Source organism: Cupressus sempervirens, chromosome 10 (genome assembly GCF_028749045.1).
Source record: "Cupressus sempervirens isolate cs-2001-9-10 chromosome 10, ASM2874904v1, whole genome shotgun sequence".
NCBI classification, from domain to species: domain Eukaryota; kingdom Viridiplantae; phylum Streptophyta; class Pinopsida; order Cupressales; family Cupressaceae; genus Cupressus; species Cupressus sempervirens.
The window spans coordinates 638,572,885-638,587,106 of record NC_143127.1 but is presented as its reverse complement, the minus strand read 5'-3'; the positions used below and the strand labels follow the sequence as shown (position 1 = coordinate 638,587,106).

General features: G+C 34.7%; 1 protein-coding gene across 3 annotated transcripts; it reads right to left on the bottom strand.

The window, feature by feature from the left end:
- Nucleotides 1–11,137: 11,137 nt before the first annotated feature.
- On the bottom strand, nt 11,138–13,918 carry LOC149535448 (uncharacterized). Of its 3 annotated transcripts, XM_089806087.1 has the most exons (5): nt 13,606–13,912; nt 13,094–13,136; nt 12,392–12,890; nt 11,837–11,909; nt 11,138–11,474 (listed from the first exon to the last, which is right to left on the bottom strand). In XM_089806087.1, the coding sequence occupies exons 3-5, from the start codon at nt 12,764–12,766 to the stop codon at nt 11,341–11,343; spliced, it is 582 nt and encodes a 193-aa protein (XP_089662213.1). In that variant the 5' UTR covers nt 12,767–12,890; nt 13,094–13,136; nt 13,606–13,912; the 3' UTR covers nt 11,138–11,340. The 3 variants fall into 3 exon arrangements, with proteins under 3 accessions (XP_089662213.1, XP_089662215.1, XP_089662212.1); XM_089806089.1 differs by lacking the exon at nt 13,094–13,136 and having other exon boundaries at nt 13,606–13,918; XM_089806086.1 differs by lacking the exon at nt 13,606–13,912 and having other exon boundaries at nt 13,094–13,510.
- Between the last annotated feature and the right edge of the window lie 304 nt (nt 13,919–14,222).

The following is a 14,222-nucleotide window of genomic DNA, read 5'->3' as shown; positions in this document are numbered from 1 at the left end:
TAAGAAGCTCTCAGCCAATGTGGTTAAGGACTTTGTGGAGAGTGAGAAGGAACTAAAGGCCCTAAGAAAGATTGACACCTACTATGTCCCCGACTCCATGAAGAAGTGATGGAGGTATGTTCTGAGAGCTTTTATTGAGTATAACACGTTGGACCCTAGGTTTGATAGAGCTCGTACCCACCACTTTGTTATATTGAATCATTTTCAGCATAATGCTAATATTTCCTTTCCATATTATCTGTTAACCTCGATGAGCAAGGTGGTGGACAGCTTCAAAAAGAAGCCCACTGCAAACCCAGCTCTGCACGAGGGGCTCAAACTATAAGCTTCGCTCCCCCTCAGGCAGAGAAGGTGGAGTCTGGTAGCTCTAGTTACTCCTCTAACTTAGATGAAATTCAGAGCCTCATCTCTAAGGAAGGAGGGATCTCTTCTTCGAAGAAATTAGCGACTCACCAAGCTAAAAAATTGCCCTCCCTCATAACCCCTAGCAGAAAAAGCCCTAGGGATCTTGGGCAGAAGCCACCTAAGAAGGATGAGGAGGGAGTCAGTGATGATGAGGAGGAGCTAGAGTTTGAGGAGGTGGTTAAGGAGACGCAGGAGGAAATTAAGGATGAAAGTGGAAGGAAGAAATGCAAGAGGTAGAGTTTGGAGGAAGTCCGCTCTTAGTTTGAGGAGGCGTCCGTCCTTCCCCTATCTCCTATCCACTTCTAAGCCCAACCTGAGGAATAGAAAGAGGAGAATGTAGGGTATGTGGAAGGGGAAGTGCAGGTCAATGATAGGAGGAAAGCTTGGATAAACTTTAATGTCAAGACTTTGAAGATGGGCATCTTCAGGGAGGCCATGAATCCCCAAATCCTCATGAAAAATTAATAGGAAAAGTTGCTGGAAGAACTCATTGATCCAAAAATAGTGGCTATTTTGGATAGATCCAAGAAGACAGGGATGAACCTCTTGAATAATGCTCGTAATAGTATGATTGACAATTTTAGATCAATCAAATGGCTTTTCTACGAGCTAGAGGAGGTCAAAGAACAAGTGAGACATATTGAGGCAACAAGGAATGGGATGGATGCTAACAGGAGGATGGATTCAGCTGACAGGTTCAGTCTGGCAAAAAGAAGGATACACAACCTGGAGAACTATAAACACAACCTTGCGAATCGGATGTTCTCTTTGTTAAGCTCCATTAACAACAACATCATCTCTCTTATGGGATGGATCAAAGATAGAGAAATGCAGGATGATGAGGAAGGAAAAGACAGGGATGAAGCCAGAACAAAGGATGACTCTGCAAAGGACAACACCATTCCTGATTAGGACCAGGGGGACTAAAGGATGCATCAGCTGGAAGTGGAGGAGAATCAACTGGCCTTCGAGGCTACTCAGGTTATGCAAGAGCTGGAGCGAAAGAGCGAGGAATAACTCTTGCCTGTTCTTTTGTTTTTCTTTGTCTTTTGGCTTTTGGTCTGGCTTTAGGCCATGGTTTTACTTGTCTTTTTCCTGGTCTTCTCTCAGATCTCTACTTTTTGGTTGTTCTTTATGCTTATTATCAGCCTCTGAACTTATACTTTTTTGTTTGGGCTTTCACGCTTATTATCAACCTTATATGTTTTAACTATTGGGTTTTAGGATCCCTGTAAAACCTGTTTATCTAATAAAAAACAACCTATATAAAGTCAGCCAAATACATCTTTGACAAATTATTTTATAAATTTTGGGTAGTCCAACTTTGGAAGGTCATAACTCTTGAACCATTGCTCTGATTGGCTATTATAACCACTTTTTAGAAACACTAGCTCCAAATCTATAGGCTTAGAACCATGCAAGCACCCTTCCATCATGTTTTTAGACCTCATCTGGGCACTCTAAGGCCTCCAATAGTGAGCCTAAAGATTTTTCTCCTAAATATTCCACCAAAAATACACAATAACTTCTTTGATACTTAAAGCTAGAGCAATGATATTTTTATGGTAGGATTATAACTCTAAAATGAACCTTCATGTAGAAAATGACAACATTCTAATCTCGTATGACAAACTTACTAAAAATAACAAGTTCCCAAAAATAGCAACCCCCCTGTCTACAAGTACTTATTAAAATAGAAAAGACTGAAAATAAAATAAGCTATTGGCTATAAGAGAAAAAAGGAAAGGTAACCTTTTCTACCTTGATATTTTTGGAACACTTGCATGATATATAAAAATTATAATAGGTTGTTATGGCATATGATGTTTTTTCATGTTAATTTTGAAAGAATTGTTCAATTGGTAAGGAAGAACTCTATAAGGGGTTCGCCCCCAATCACCAAACCTGACAATGTGATGTGTAACAACTATTAATTAGGAAAGTTGGCAAGTTCAATTTTCTAAAAAAATTCATTTACTTTAGTGCATGTATTAGATCTAGTGCATATAGACTTGTGTAGTCCCATGAGGATAAAGAGTATATCTAGAGACATAAACTTTATGTTATTTATTAACATTTTTTTCTAGAATGACATGGACTATTTATTTGAAAGTAAAGTTAGAAGCCTTTCACATGTTCAAAGTGTATAAGGAAAAAGTAGAAAGAGAGACCGGTAGGGTACTAAAGTGCTTGAGATCAGACTAGGGAGGTGAGTTCACCTCAAAAGAATTTCAAAGCTACTAAGGGGAGCAAAAAATCATAAGGAAAATTTCAACTCCTAGAATACTACATTAGAATGGTGTCACCAAAAGAAGAAATAGAACAATACTATATTATTATAGACATTAATGATCTAAAAAAATATTGCATAGATTTATTGTAGCTAGGTTGTCAACACCATAGTGTACACCTTAGATCGGGTACAAGTAAAGAAAAGGACAAAGAAGATTCCCTATGAACTGTAGTTTGGCTAGACACGATCCATTAGAAAGTTCAAGGTATTTGGAAGCAAGTTTTATATCAATAGAGATGAATACTAAGGGAATTTTAATCCTAAGAGCGATGAAGGTATCTTTGTGGGATACTCAACCAAGAGTAGAGCTCACATTTGTCCAAATCTTTGGACAAACAAAATTGTAGAGTCGACTAATGTAAAATTGGATGAATTCTCAAAGAAGAATGATGAAGGCAACATAAGGGAACCATAAGAATACTAAAAATTCGATTCCATTTCACTAAGTGATACAGTAGAAAGGGTAACAGTTCAATTAGAACATGTACAAGAAGTTGTGTCAGTGACAAGAAGAAGCCAAACCTGAAGAGCATAGGGTAGAAGCACCTGAAGGAGAAATGGTGTTGGCTAAGTAAGTGAGAAGACATCACTCAGTAGACTAGATCATTGGAGATAAGCATGTTGGAGTCATAAGAAGGAGGAAATAAAGAGAGATAGTATGTTTCCTCCCACACATCAAGCCAAAAGCTGCAAGATAAGCATTGAAGGATGAAGATTAGAGTAAGGATGTGGAAGAATAAATTGATCAAATAGTGAAAAATGATACATGTACCTTAGCATCCCAAACGAATGACAAGAACATCATTGGCACAAAGTGGGTGTTTAAAAATAAATAAATAAAGATGGAGAAGCATTCACAAATAAGGCCTAACTTTTTTGCAAGGGATATGCACAAGAAGAAGGTATAAATTATGCAGAAAACCTTCATAGTAGTGGCAAAACTAGAAGGAGTTAGGATACTCCTAGCATTTGTTGCACACAAGAACTTCAAAGTATATCAGATGGATGTAAAATTTGCATTCTTGAATGGAGTTATGGAAGATGAGGTCTACATCAAGCAACTTAAGGGATTTGAAAATGAACAAGGAAAGAACAAAGTGTGTAGACTAAGAAAAGCCTTGTATGGACTAAAGCAGGTACCAAGAACCTAGTATGAGAGGCTACACTAATACCTAATAAATATTGGGTTTGTAAGAACCAATAATAGCGATAATTTGTACATGAAGAAAGAGACATAAAATAATATACTAATTGCAAACGTCTTTGTCAATGATATCATCTTTGGTCGAGATGATAAGCTAAGTGTTGATTTTGCAGAAGACATGAAGGAGTTTGAAATGTCAATGATCAAAGAAATTAAATTATTCATTGGACTCCAAGTGTACCAACTAAAAGGAGGTATCTTCATAGGGTAGACCAAGTATGTTAGAAAAATGCTTAAAACTTTTGGTATGGAAGTCGCAAGATTAGTAGGCACTCCAATGGCAACTAGTTGCAAGTTATCAAAGGTGGATGAAAGCCCTGAAGTGAATGAAATAATTTAATAGTCAATGATTTGAAAAGTATAGTATGTGGTACATAACAAACCAAGCACAACACATGTAGTTGGGTTACTAGCCATATTCTCGGCCAACCTAACAGAATCATATATGGGGGGTGTGAAGAGAGTCTTTAGGTATCTGAAGGGTACTGAAGAATATGAACTATGGTATCCTCATAAAGGTAACTTTGAACTTAGTGCCTTCATAGATGTTTATTAGGTGGGAAACATAGATTATAGGAAGAGCGTAACTGGAGGTGAATTCTTCCTTGGATGAAGACTGGTGGTATGGACCAACAAGAAATAGAACTATATATCGTAGTCAACTATAGAAGTAGAATATGTTGTTGTAGTTATGAATTGCACTCAAGTTGTTCTGATCAAACAACTTATTTAAGGAATTTAGGAAAAATGGAGGAATTGGTAGTGATCAATTGCAATAACACAAGTGCTATCAATATATCCAACATTCTAGTATTGCATTAGAAGACCAAGCACATATCCATCAAGTACCATTTTCTATGGGAACAAGTGCAAGAAAAAGAGGTCAGGTTGGAATATGTACCCACCACGGAACAACTAGAAAATTTCTTCATCCAACCTCTTTAGAAATATATGTTTGAGTATTTGAGAGAAAGATTAGGGGTCTTACCCCTATTCAAACTAAACTAAGCTAAGCCAGAAGGACATCAGTCCATGATCAAGAAATGCAACAAGCTTAAAGTGGATCAATGAGAACATGGGAGTACTCCATAGGGGGATCAATATGAAAAGAAACAAGCGAGGGAACACGATCACCTTTGGAATTTTTATCAAAGGGGGAGAAGTTGAGAGAAAGGAAATGAGTCACAAAAGATCAAACATAACAATGTACTATCTTAGGGGAGACAATGAAGGAAGGAAATTTTTTGAAAATGCCAAAATGACTAAGCATTCCCATCAATGCCAAAGGGGGATATTTTTGGCCTAAGTATCAAAGACCAACTAGTAGATGAGCCAATAGACTTAATTGTCAAAGGTGTTCTCATTGCTGGAAACACAAGAAAAGGGATCTAGATGGGTAGACTAGCACAATCGGTAAGATACACTAATGTGTTACCCTAACTCAGAAGGGAAGAAAGGAAAGATGGAAAGCCCCATGGAAATAATGAAAAGGTAAGCCAATTATACATGACATGCTATGTACACTAAGGGAAGTCCACATAATAAAAATGAAGACAAGTGGCAGAAATAGCAAACAGAGTAGCAAGATGAATTATCCAAAAAAATATGAAGCGGGATAGTTGTGATTGCCTAGTCACATAGAAGTCAAAGAGTGCATTATCACATTTAATGGTGATGGGAGAAAGGATCGAGAAATGATCAGAAGAATTCAAATTTGAATTCATCTCAATAGATACAAGTCACTAAAGACACATGGTATATGTGACTCTTGTACGAACACAACCACAACTCTACAAGAGTGGTGCACCACTACAATGGGAGGCTAAGTTGGTAATAGGAGGAGAATTAAAATTTTAAATTTTCAAGGGGAAAAGGTTTCCAAGTGAAGTAGGAAGAAAAGTATAAAAGGAAATTAAGTTAAAGAAGAGAAGGTTAGATTACCAAGTGATTAGCCTAAAGAGCCAGAAGAACCAAGCTAAAGTGGAATCTCATAGAGAAAAGACGGTTGATCAAGGAGATATTATTACTTCAAGGTGGTTTTTTTTTTTGAGAAGAGAAGATCGATTATAAATAGCACATAGCGTATCATGTGCTCAAGTAAAGTAAAGAAAGAACACAAGTGATCAGAGACTAGAGTTGCAGAGCCCAAAGATGGAAGAGCATGGTTGTAGACTAGTCAAGAGAGCCAACCAAGGATCTATACAAGCTAATTTCAGTAGCTAAACTATCAGATCATCTTTCTATTTTTTACTTACCTTTACAATAGTAAAATCCCATTGAGGGTGGATATCAATAGGTCCTTTGTAAAAATCCCTTAACAGGAGCTCCAAAGTCCTTCAACTAGGATACTCCTAATAGAGCAAGATCATGATAGGTCTCATCAAAATCCCCTAACAAGGTGGCATCTCACAGTGTCGTCGTAATCTTTTAATAGGGATAAACTCTTGATCAGGCGCACTTCAGAAGAGTGCAAATTTGTGAGGATCATCTCACACACTATGGCTTTTACCCTAACCGGGTTTCCCTGAGAGATATTGTGTTATGTGTTGGTATTTTCATGTGATGCCCTTTTTACTTAACCTTGTCTGGTTGAGTTACTACCTACATTAACTTGAAGAAGAGAAAGAATGTGATCTAAGTAAGGAAGTTAAAAACTAGTAAGTATACTAATTCTCCCCCCCACCCCTCTCAATATACTGACCTATAATTGGGACCAACAATAACAAGTATCAAAGGTTAAGAGAAAATGATATTAACCTATTCTTCTGAAAATACATGCAACACTTAGCTGAGATAAATAATCAATAAAACATTTATAAAGAAAAGGAAAGTCCTTCCCAAAAACAACACTTTTCTTACCATAGTTAGGTCATTTTGATCATGGATCTTTTGATATGAGTTATCTTGCTAGAAACATATGATTGGTTTTGAAGATGTTCTTAAATGGCTAAAGTTTGTTTCCAAATTATAATTTTTTTGGGAGGCCAATGTATAGCTAGGATTTAGGAGAAAACCAAGGGTGGACATTCTCCTTGGGAAAATTGGATTCATAGAATGGAAGGGGTACTTTGTGGTATATTTGAGGAATGAACAAGTCCTTTAGCTCATGTGATATGACACCAAAGCCATATGATAAGTATACATGCCCATGCTTCAAGTACAAAGGTCATAACTATGTACAATTCAAATAAATACATTGATATGAGAGGGTATGCATAGGGTTCACCATATGCAATGGATGAATAAGGGCCCAATTAATTTTAGATCTAATTTAATAAAAATTATAGAATATATTAGTAGTTAAAAATAAATATACTTAGATTTTAAGGGTTGAGAATGTGGGTTTTAAGGAAGTAAATAATTGGATTTATTTACCTAAGGTAGATTGTACAAGAGACAAGATATTAAACAGTTTCGGTTGAAATTAGGTGTGGGTGAAGAATTGTGAATAATAAATATATTGGTTAAATAATAAATTGTTATTAATCAATTGAAAGATGAAAATAAAATAATTAATTGAAAAATTATAGCTATATTCAATCAAATTACAAATAAAATATTTGAGTACTCATGATGGTCAATAAAATGAGTGTTTACAAACACCTCCTATCATATGTTTGAAATATCTCTACACAAGATACCAATTACATTGATAACTTGGATAGTCCAAAATAAAAGTTAACATATATACAACCCCTCATGACCAATGTGTAAAAAAAGAGTTGATAATAGGTCAATTTTTCAATTGATTCATTTTGATTGATAACAAGTCACCTTCAAAATATAATAAGAATGAATTGAATACATAACAGTCAGTGGACCTAAAAGCACCTATACTTCTTAAGAGGTCATCCATCCTAGTACTACTCTAGTTGAAGTGCACTTAACTATAAATTTTCCTCCATGGTTAAACCCACTCTTTTTGCAACCCCATTTGCAAAACCTTCACCAAATTTTGTGTCAAATGAATTATTCATTAGAAAGCCCCTTAAGATCATCAATTGATAAGCACGAGATAATTTTGACAACAAGTCAAATAATAAAATTGTTATTAAGATTAAATAGTGTATTTTATGATATTGTTATCAAGATTCAACAATGTAGCTAATGAAACTAGAGAGGAGACAGCGTGGTCTTAGATTTTGTGGAGGGGAAGTCAAAAATGAAGGAGGTGGTGAGTAATGACCCCTCGCATGTCTCTACCAAATTCTACACAAAGCCTTATAAATTTATCCCTAATAGCTACCTGGGCACCTATGCCTCTAAAGATGTCTCTCTTATGACCACCTCCTCTCCTAGGAGGAATGATAAAAAAGAAATATATAAGTTTTTTCTAACTCTAGCTGAGAATGTGGTGAATACTAGCTTAATGATTTAAATGAGGTTCTCGACTCTAGATGAGAGCATTCGAGACCTTTCAAGGTTTTTTGTGAAAGTGATTGATGCTACAACCATTACCCTTCAACTATTGTTGCAAGAGAAAGAGGAGGAATTCCTTAGGATGGAGGACTCTAAGCTTCTTTATGGATTCTCAACTAAAAAATGGATTGTGTTTTTGGTAGGAAAGGGAAAAGAGAAGGATAAGATTTAGCCTTTCTCAATTTTTTTAATTTTTTGTTTACTCGGTTATGTTGCTGGTGTTCTAGCTTTGATACTTTTAACTGGCCTTGTATGGCTTTAAAATTTATATTTTTAATACTTTATATGTAAGTAGGTTTAAGTGGTATAGCTACTACTATAAAACTTATATTTTTGGAAACTATAATATGAATGTTGGTAGTATTAATGTTATGGTTTTGAAGAAACATATGTTAGGGGGAGCTTTGGGGGTTAATTTTTTTGATATTAAAGGTTAAGGGTGGTTTGGTAATGTGCTTTTAGTTGCTAGTAGCTTGCTATTTGGACTACCACTCTTTTGTTGAAGGGCCAACCCCCTAGTTTTGGTTTCTTTAATATAAAAAATAGTGTAGTTTATGATATTATTATCAAGATTCAATTATGTAGATTTTGAGTCAAACTCATTGACCTATGTTTCATGAGTAGTGGTTAACATTAACATATCTCTCATGAGAATGAATGCAATACTTGGAATTTAATGGATCTAGGTGATGCCCATAGAGGTGAAACACTAGGACTTCTTGGGAGGTCAACCATCCTAGTACTACTCCAACTAGAGCGCACTTAACTTCAAAGATTCCTCCATAGTTAAATACACTCTACTTGTAACCCCATTTGCAGAACTTTCACAAAGTATTATGCTTGATGATATGTTCTTTAGAAAGCCCCTTAAGGTCATCAATTGATAAGTAGGAGATCTTCTCCATAGCAAGTCAAATTATGATATTGTTATCAAGACTCAACTCTATAGTTTTTGAGTTAAACTCATTGACCTGTGTTTCATGAGTAGTGGTTAACATGAACATGTCCCTGGTGAGAATGGATAGAACACTTAGCACTCATTGGATTTGTGTGATGCTCATAGAGGTGAAGCATTGAGACTTCCTAGGAGGTCACCCATCCCAGTACTATTCCAACTGGAGCACACTTAATGAAAAAGTTTCTTCCATAGTTAAACCCACTCTACTTGCAATCCCATTTGTAAAACCTTCACCAACTGTAATTAATTAGGCACAACACTTGGTGAAGGTTTAAAAAATGGGGTTGCAAGTAGAGTGGTTTTAACCATGGAGGAAACTCTATAGTTAAGCCCACTCTAGTTGGAATAGTGTTGGCATGGGTGACCTCCTAGGAAATCTTGATGCTTCACCTCTATGAGCATCACCCAGATCCAATGAGAGATAAGTGTTCCATTCAATATCATGAGAGATGGATTCATGTTAACCACTACTCATGAAACATAGGTAAGTGAGTTTGTCTCAAAAGAAACACAGTTGAATCTTGATAGAAATATCATAATTTGACTTCTTATGGAAAATATATCCTACTTATTAACACATAAGTTGTCAAAATAATGAAGTGAACAATAAATTATAGGAATATAAGACATGAGGATTGACAAAAGCATTAGATAAAGGGCCATTTAAAATATTTTTCATTAATAGGGCATTCTCAACTTGGATGCCAAAACAAAACAAAACAATTTTTTTGTAGAATGTAAGAGTTTTAATGATAAGATGATTTATATGAATGCATTGGATTCCTTTAAATTCATGCACATAAAACCATCATACTTTAGTTAGGAGCTAGCTAAAATTAAATTTAAATATTTTAATTGGTAAGGACATGTCTACAACTACAAGGATGTATCCGTGAATATGATATTTTCCTAGAACATTGAATTGACGAATCATGTGTATATGGAAGTGTATGCACAAATAGGTGTGACACAAATATGTGTGGTGGATAGGTAGGTAAAATAGGGTAATCTCATGTACAATATACCAATATGTAAAGATGCTTTAACCAAAGATACCCACAACTACACACTAAATGATGAGTATAGAAATTGTACCATTACAATAGTAATGATTTAATAAAAGATTAAATTAAATCTCAAGTGTTCTTTTTTAATATAGAAGAATATATCTCAAATATAAAAGGTACTGTAAATCATAACTTTCAATAAAAGAACTTAATAATAATTTATTTAATATATATTAAATAAAAATATAAAGAAAAGAAATAATGACAATACAAATTATTTTTAAAGTAAAATTGTCAACTAAAAATCTTTTAAAATATCTTATGTTCATCTCTAACATCCATAATAAATTCAATTTTATTTTATCAAATTGTTAATAATAGTTTTAAAATAAATGATATTAACACTATAACTAAAAACTTAATATTACTTGATATTCCTTTCTAACCTGCATAAACACTAAATTTAATTATTAAATCGCTAATTGGTGATTCTTACAAAATAATATTAATATGAAACTTTATTTTAATTTTATTAAAAAAAATTATTGTAATAATTCTTATAAAATAATATTACTATGAAATATTTTTAGATTTAATGTAATAATTTTCATCGGCATTACAAACTAAATTCAGAATAATAATAAAAAGAGACAGACAACTTCCATTGAAGAAAATGAACTAAACCCATCCTTTCCAGCCCATTAAATTGTTTTCCATATAAAATTAAATATGTATTCACAAAATAAATATTATATCAAAACATTATTAAAAGTACATTCACTACCACTATTGGAGGACTTGAAGGAGTATGGGAACCAAAATATGAACATGCCATTTTCAGTACACAAATATGAAACAGATAATATACTTCTTATTACTACATGATTGCTCTCATAGACTGGATCACCGTGGTATACAAGAGCTATAATCCTTCATTATTCCATAAAGTTTTTAAGCAAGAAAAATACAGAAATAAGTCTTATATATCAAACCTTGTGCTTCATTCCCTTTACTGCCAAAAACATCAGCCTAGAATGTCCATGGTGCTCTACTCTCACAAGTTATCTGAGGTAGGCCAGAACTCAGCATTTTTCACCTTTGAAATGCTTTCCAACACTCCCATGGGAGAAACATTGCCAACCACTGTTACCTTCCTCTCCTCCAACTCTATTGCAAATGATGTCACACCTGCATATATTCCCAAATTGCTATCAGATATCTATAACTTGTTTTCTACTTAAATAAAGTAGTTTGATGATATAGGGAGCCTTATTATTATTGTTTTTTTTTTGGGTTTCAAGGATGTAAGATTTTGTTTACATAATTCTTTTGGGTTTTGGCTCATAATGGATGATTCGTCATCTTGATGAAGTTACAATGGGAGGAAGATTTAATTGAATCTGGAAACAAACCAATGATCATTATAGCCAGTGAATATGTAACCTATCTTAGCCTTATTATTAATAATTATTTATGTAAACTAATAAAAAATCCATTGGTTTTATAATCAATTTAGAATGATAGAACAACCAGTAGTGAAAAGCACTTACCTTCCATCTTAGAAATATGTTTTTTCAATTTCCCTGCACATCCCTTACAGTGCAGAGAAACCCTCATTACCACCTGTTAAAACAAATGCATTGTATCTGTCGGTAAGTGTTTTGCAAATGATGGTAGTATTCACAAAACAATGTTGTTTGATTAGAATCAACTGGGTATGTTCTTGTATTCATAAAAAAGAATGTTGTTTGATTAGAATCAACTGTGTACGACCCATAAATCAATAAAAATGCGTACACTTTTAATTAAAACATACACTACAAAAAAGACTCGTCAAAAACATATAATGGAAGCCTCCCTTACCAAACTATAATTTTCAATGTTTCATAGAATCAAAAGGATTTCCACGAAAGATTACCAACTAATAAAAAAAAACTACACAATACAGACATAAGTAGTTGTAATAACCTACAAGACAAGAAAGCTATGTACTAAAATGGTTTTACAATGTTCAACAAAGATTTTCTCAGTCGGATATTAAATCTTTGTAAAATATTGTTAACATTAACTAATGGGCCTAATCTAACTGTATAGGTTTCCCGTACCTCAGTTGATGCAGATGCTTTTGGATGATTGTCCTGATGATGAGAGGGAATAGATAAGTTGTCTGGTCTAGGGATCAGAGAAGACATGTTCTGTTCAACTTTACCAAGTGTAGACATGTTCAGACTGAGAGTCCTTTTATACCTCCTATCACTAGTACTATCTTCTCCATTTCTGCTGTAGTGAAGTTCAGCAGTTGTAGCATTAGCATTAGCATTAGCATTAGCATGATGGGTGCTTCTTTGCCTCTCCAAAAGATTTGTTTGGTCCAAAGCTCTTCTGCCTGGCCTCACCACAGATCTGTGCTCTATACTCATGCACACACCAGTTGAGGCAGGTGATGCACACATGAATTTGGCGTCCTTCATCTTCATCATCCCAACATCAAAACACAACTCAGATCAGGATTCAGGATGAATAAGCATTTGCATTGTATTCTTTCATTTCTGATGATAAGGTGGCAGTTGATCTACTGCTTCTTCTTAGCAATGTTGTCATTATCTGCAAGAATTGAAATTGGGTCAGTAAAAGGAGGCTAAGCGCCTTCTGAAACCCATGATAAACAATGATATTTCAATCAAACCCATATCGAGCACACTCGTTATATTGAACTAACACACCAAATCTCACGTCTTGACTGAGACAAATTCTACATCATTACCAAATATGGTCTAAAACTAGCTAGGAATCCTACAAATTGGTACCTCCGAGAGCTTCGGTCAAAGAAAGCCAAACATCTTCTGAAACCTATGAAAAACAATGATATTTCAATCAAATGCCTATCTAGAACACTCATTATAGCGAACCTAAACACAAAACCCCACACCTTGATAAGACAATTTCTACATCATAAATGCTACATCATTGGCCAACCTAGTCTAGAACTAGCTAGAATTCCTACAAATTTCCATAAGACAGGATTCCAACATAATATGTTGGAATATAGACTCAATCAAGAGCCGAGCAGCTTGTTAAACCCATGAAAAGCAATGATACTTCAATCACATGCCCATTTAGTACAGTCATTATAGTGAACCTGATCACAAAACCTCACATCTTGACTAAGACAAATATTCCACATCATTGGACGACATGATCTAAAACCAACAGAAGAATTTAAAATATAGACTTTTTACAGCAAAAGGAAGCCAAAACACCTTCTGAAACCCATGAAAAACAGTGGTATTTCAATCAAATGCTTATCTAGCATACTCACCATAGTGAGAATCTTCACAAAATCTCACATGTTGACTAACACAAAATTCACATCATTGGCCAACATGGTCTAAAATCTACCTAGGATTCTTACAAATTGGCCTATGTGGGGATTTGGGCAGAATATCAACCAAGCCGCCCCCAAATTGGTTCTTAGCCAACCTTTTTAGTTCCACAAGTTAGGCACCCAAGGAGTTTATATCATGAATGAATACTACCGGTGCCCTTAAAAACACAAGGACTGAGGACTTTTGGTTGAGTTTTTCTTCCATTTAATATATCTGTACAATGTCTTTAAGGTAGCAGATTCAATCATTCTCAACATTTCATGTTAAGATGAGACAGACTCTTGAATTGGGTCCGACTTAAAACACAAGAAAACAAATCTTGTGACCTACTCAACGGTCCCTGACTAGTCCTACTCACCATTCAATCAAGGCTTAATCAGCCCTATCCTTTTGTATATTGGAAACTATGAGCCTGTCAGCATAATAATAACGTTACTATTTTGAATGGTAGTGGGAGGATAACCAATAAACCCTTTTTTTTCAGTTTCCATGTAAGAGTTAATCTTTTGCATTAAAGGGAGTGTAAATGTTATGAACAGAATGTTGGTGG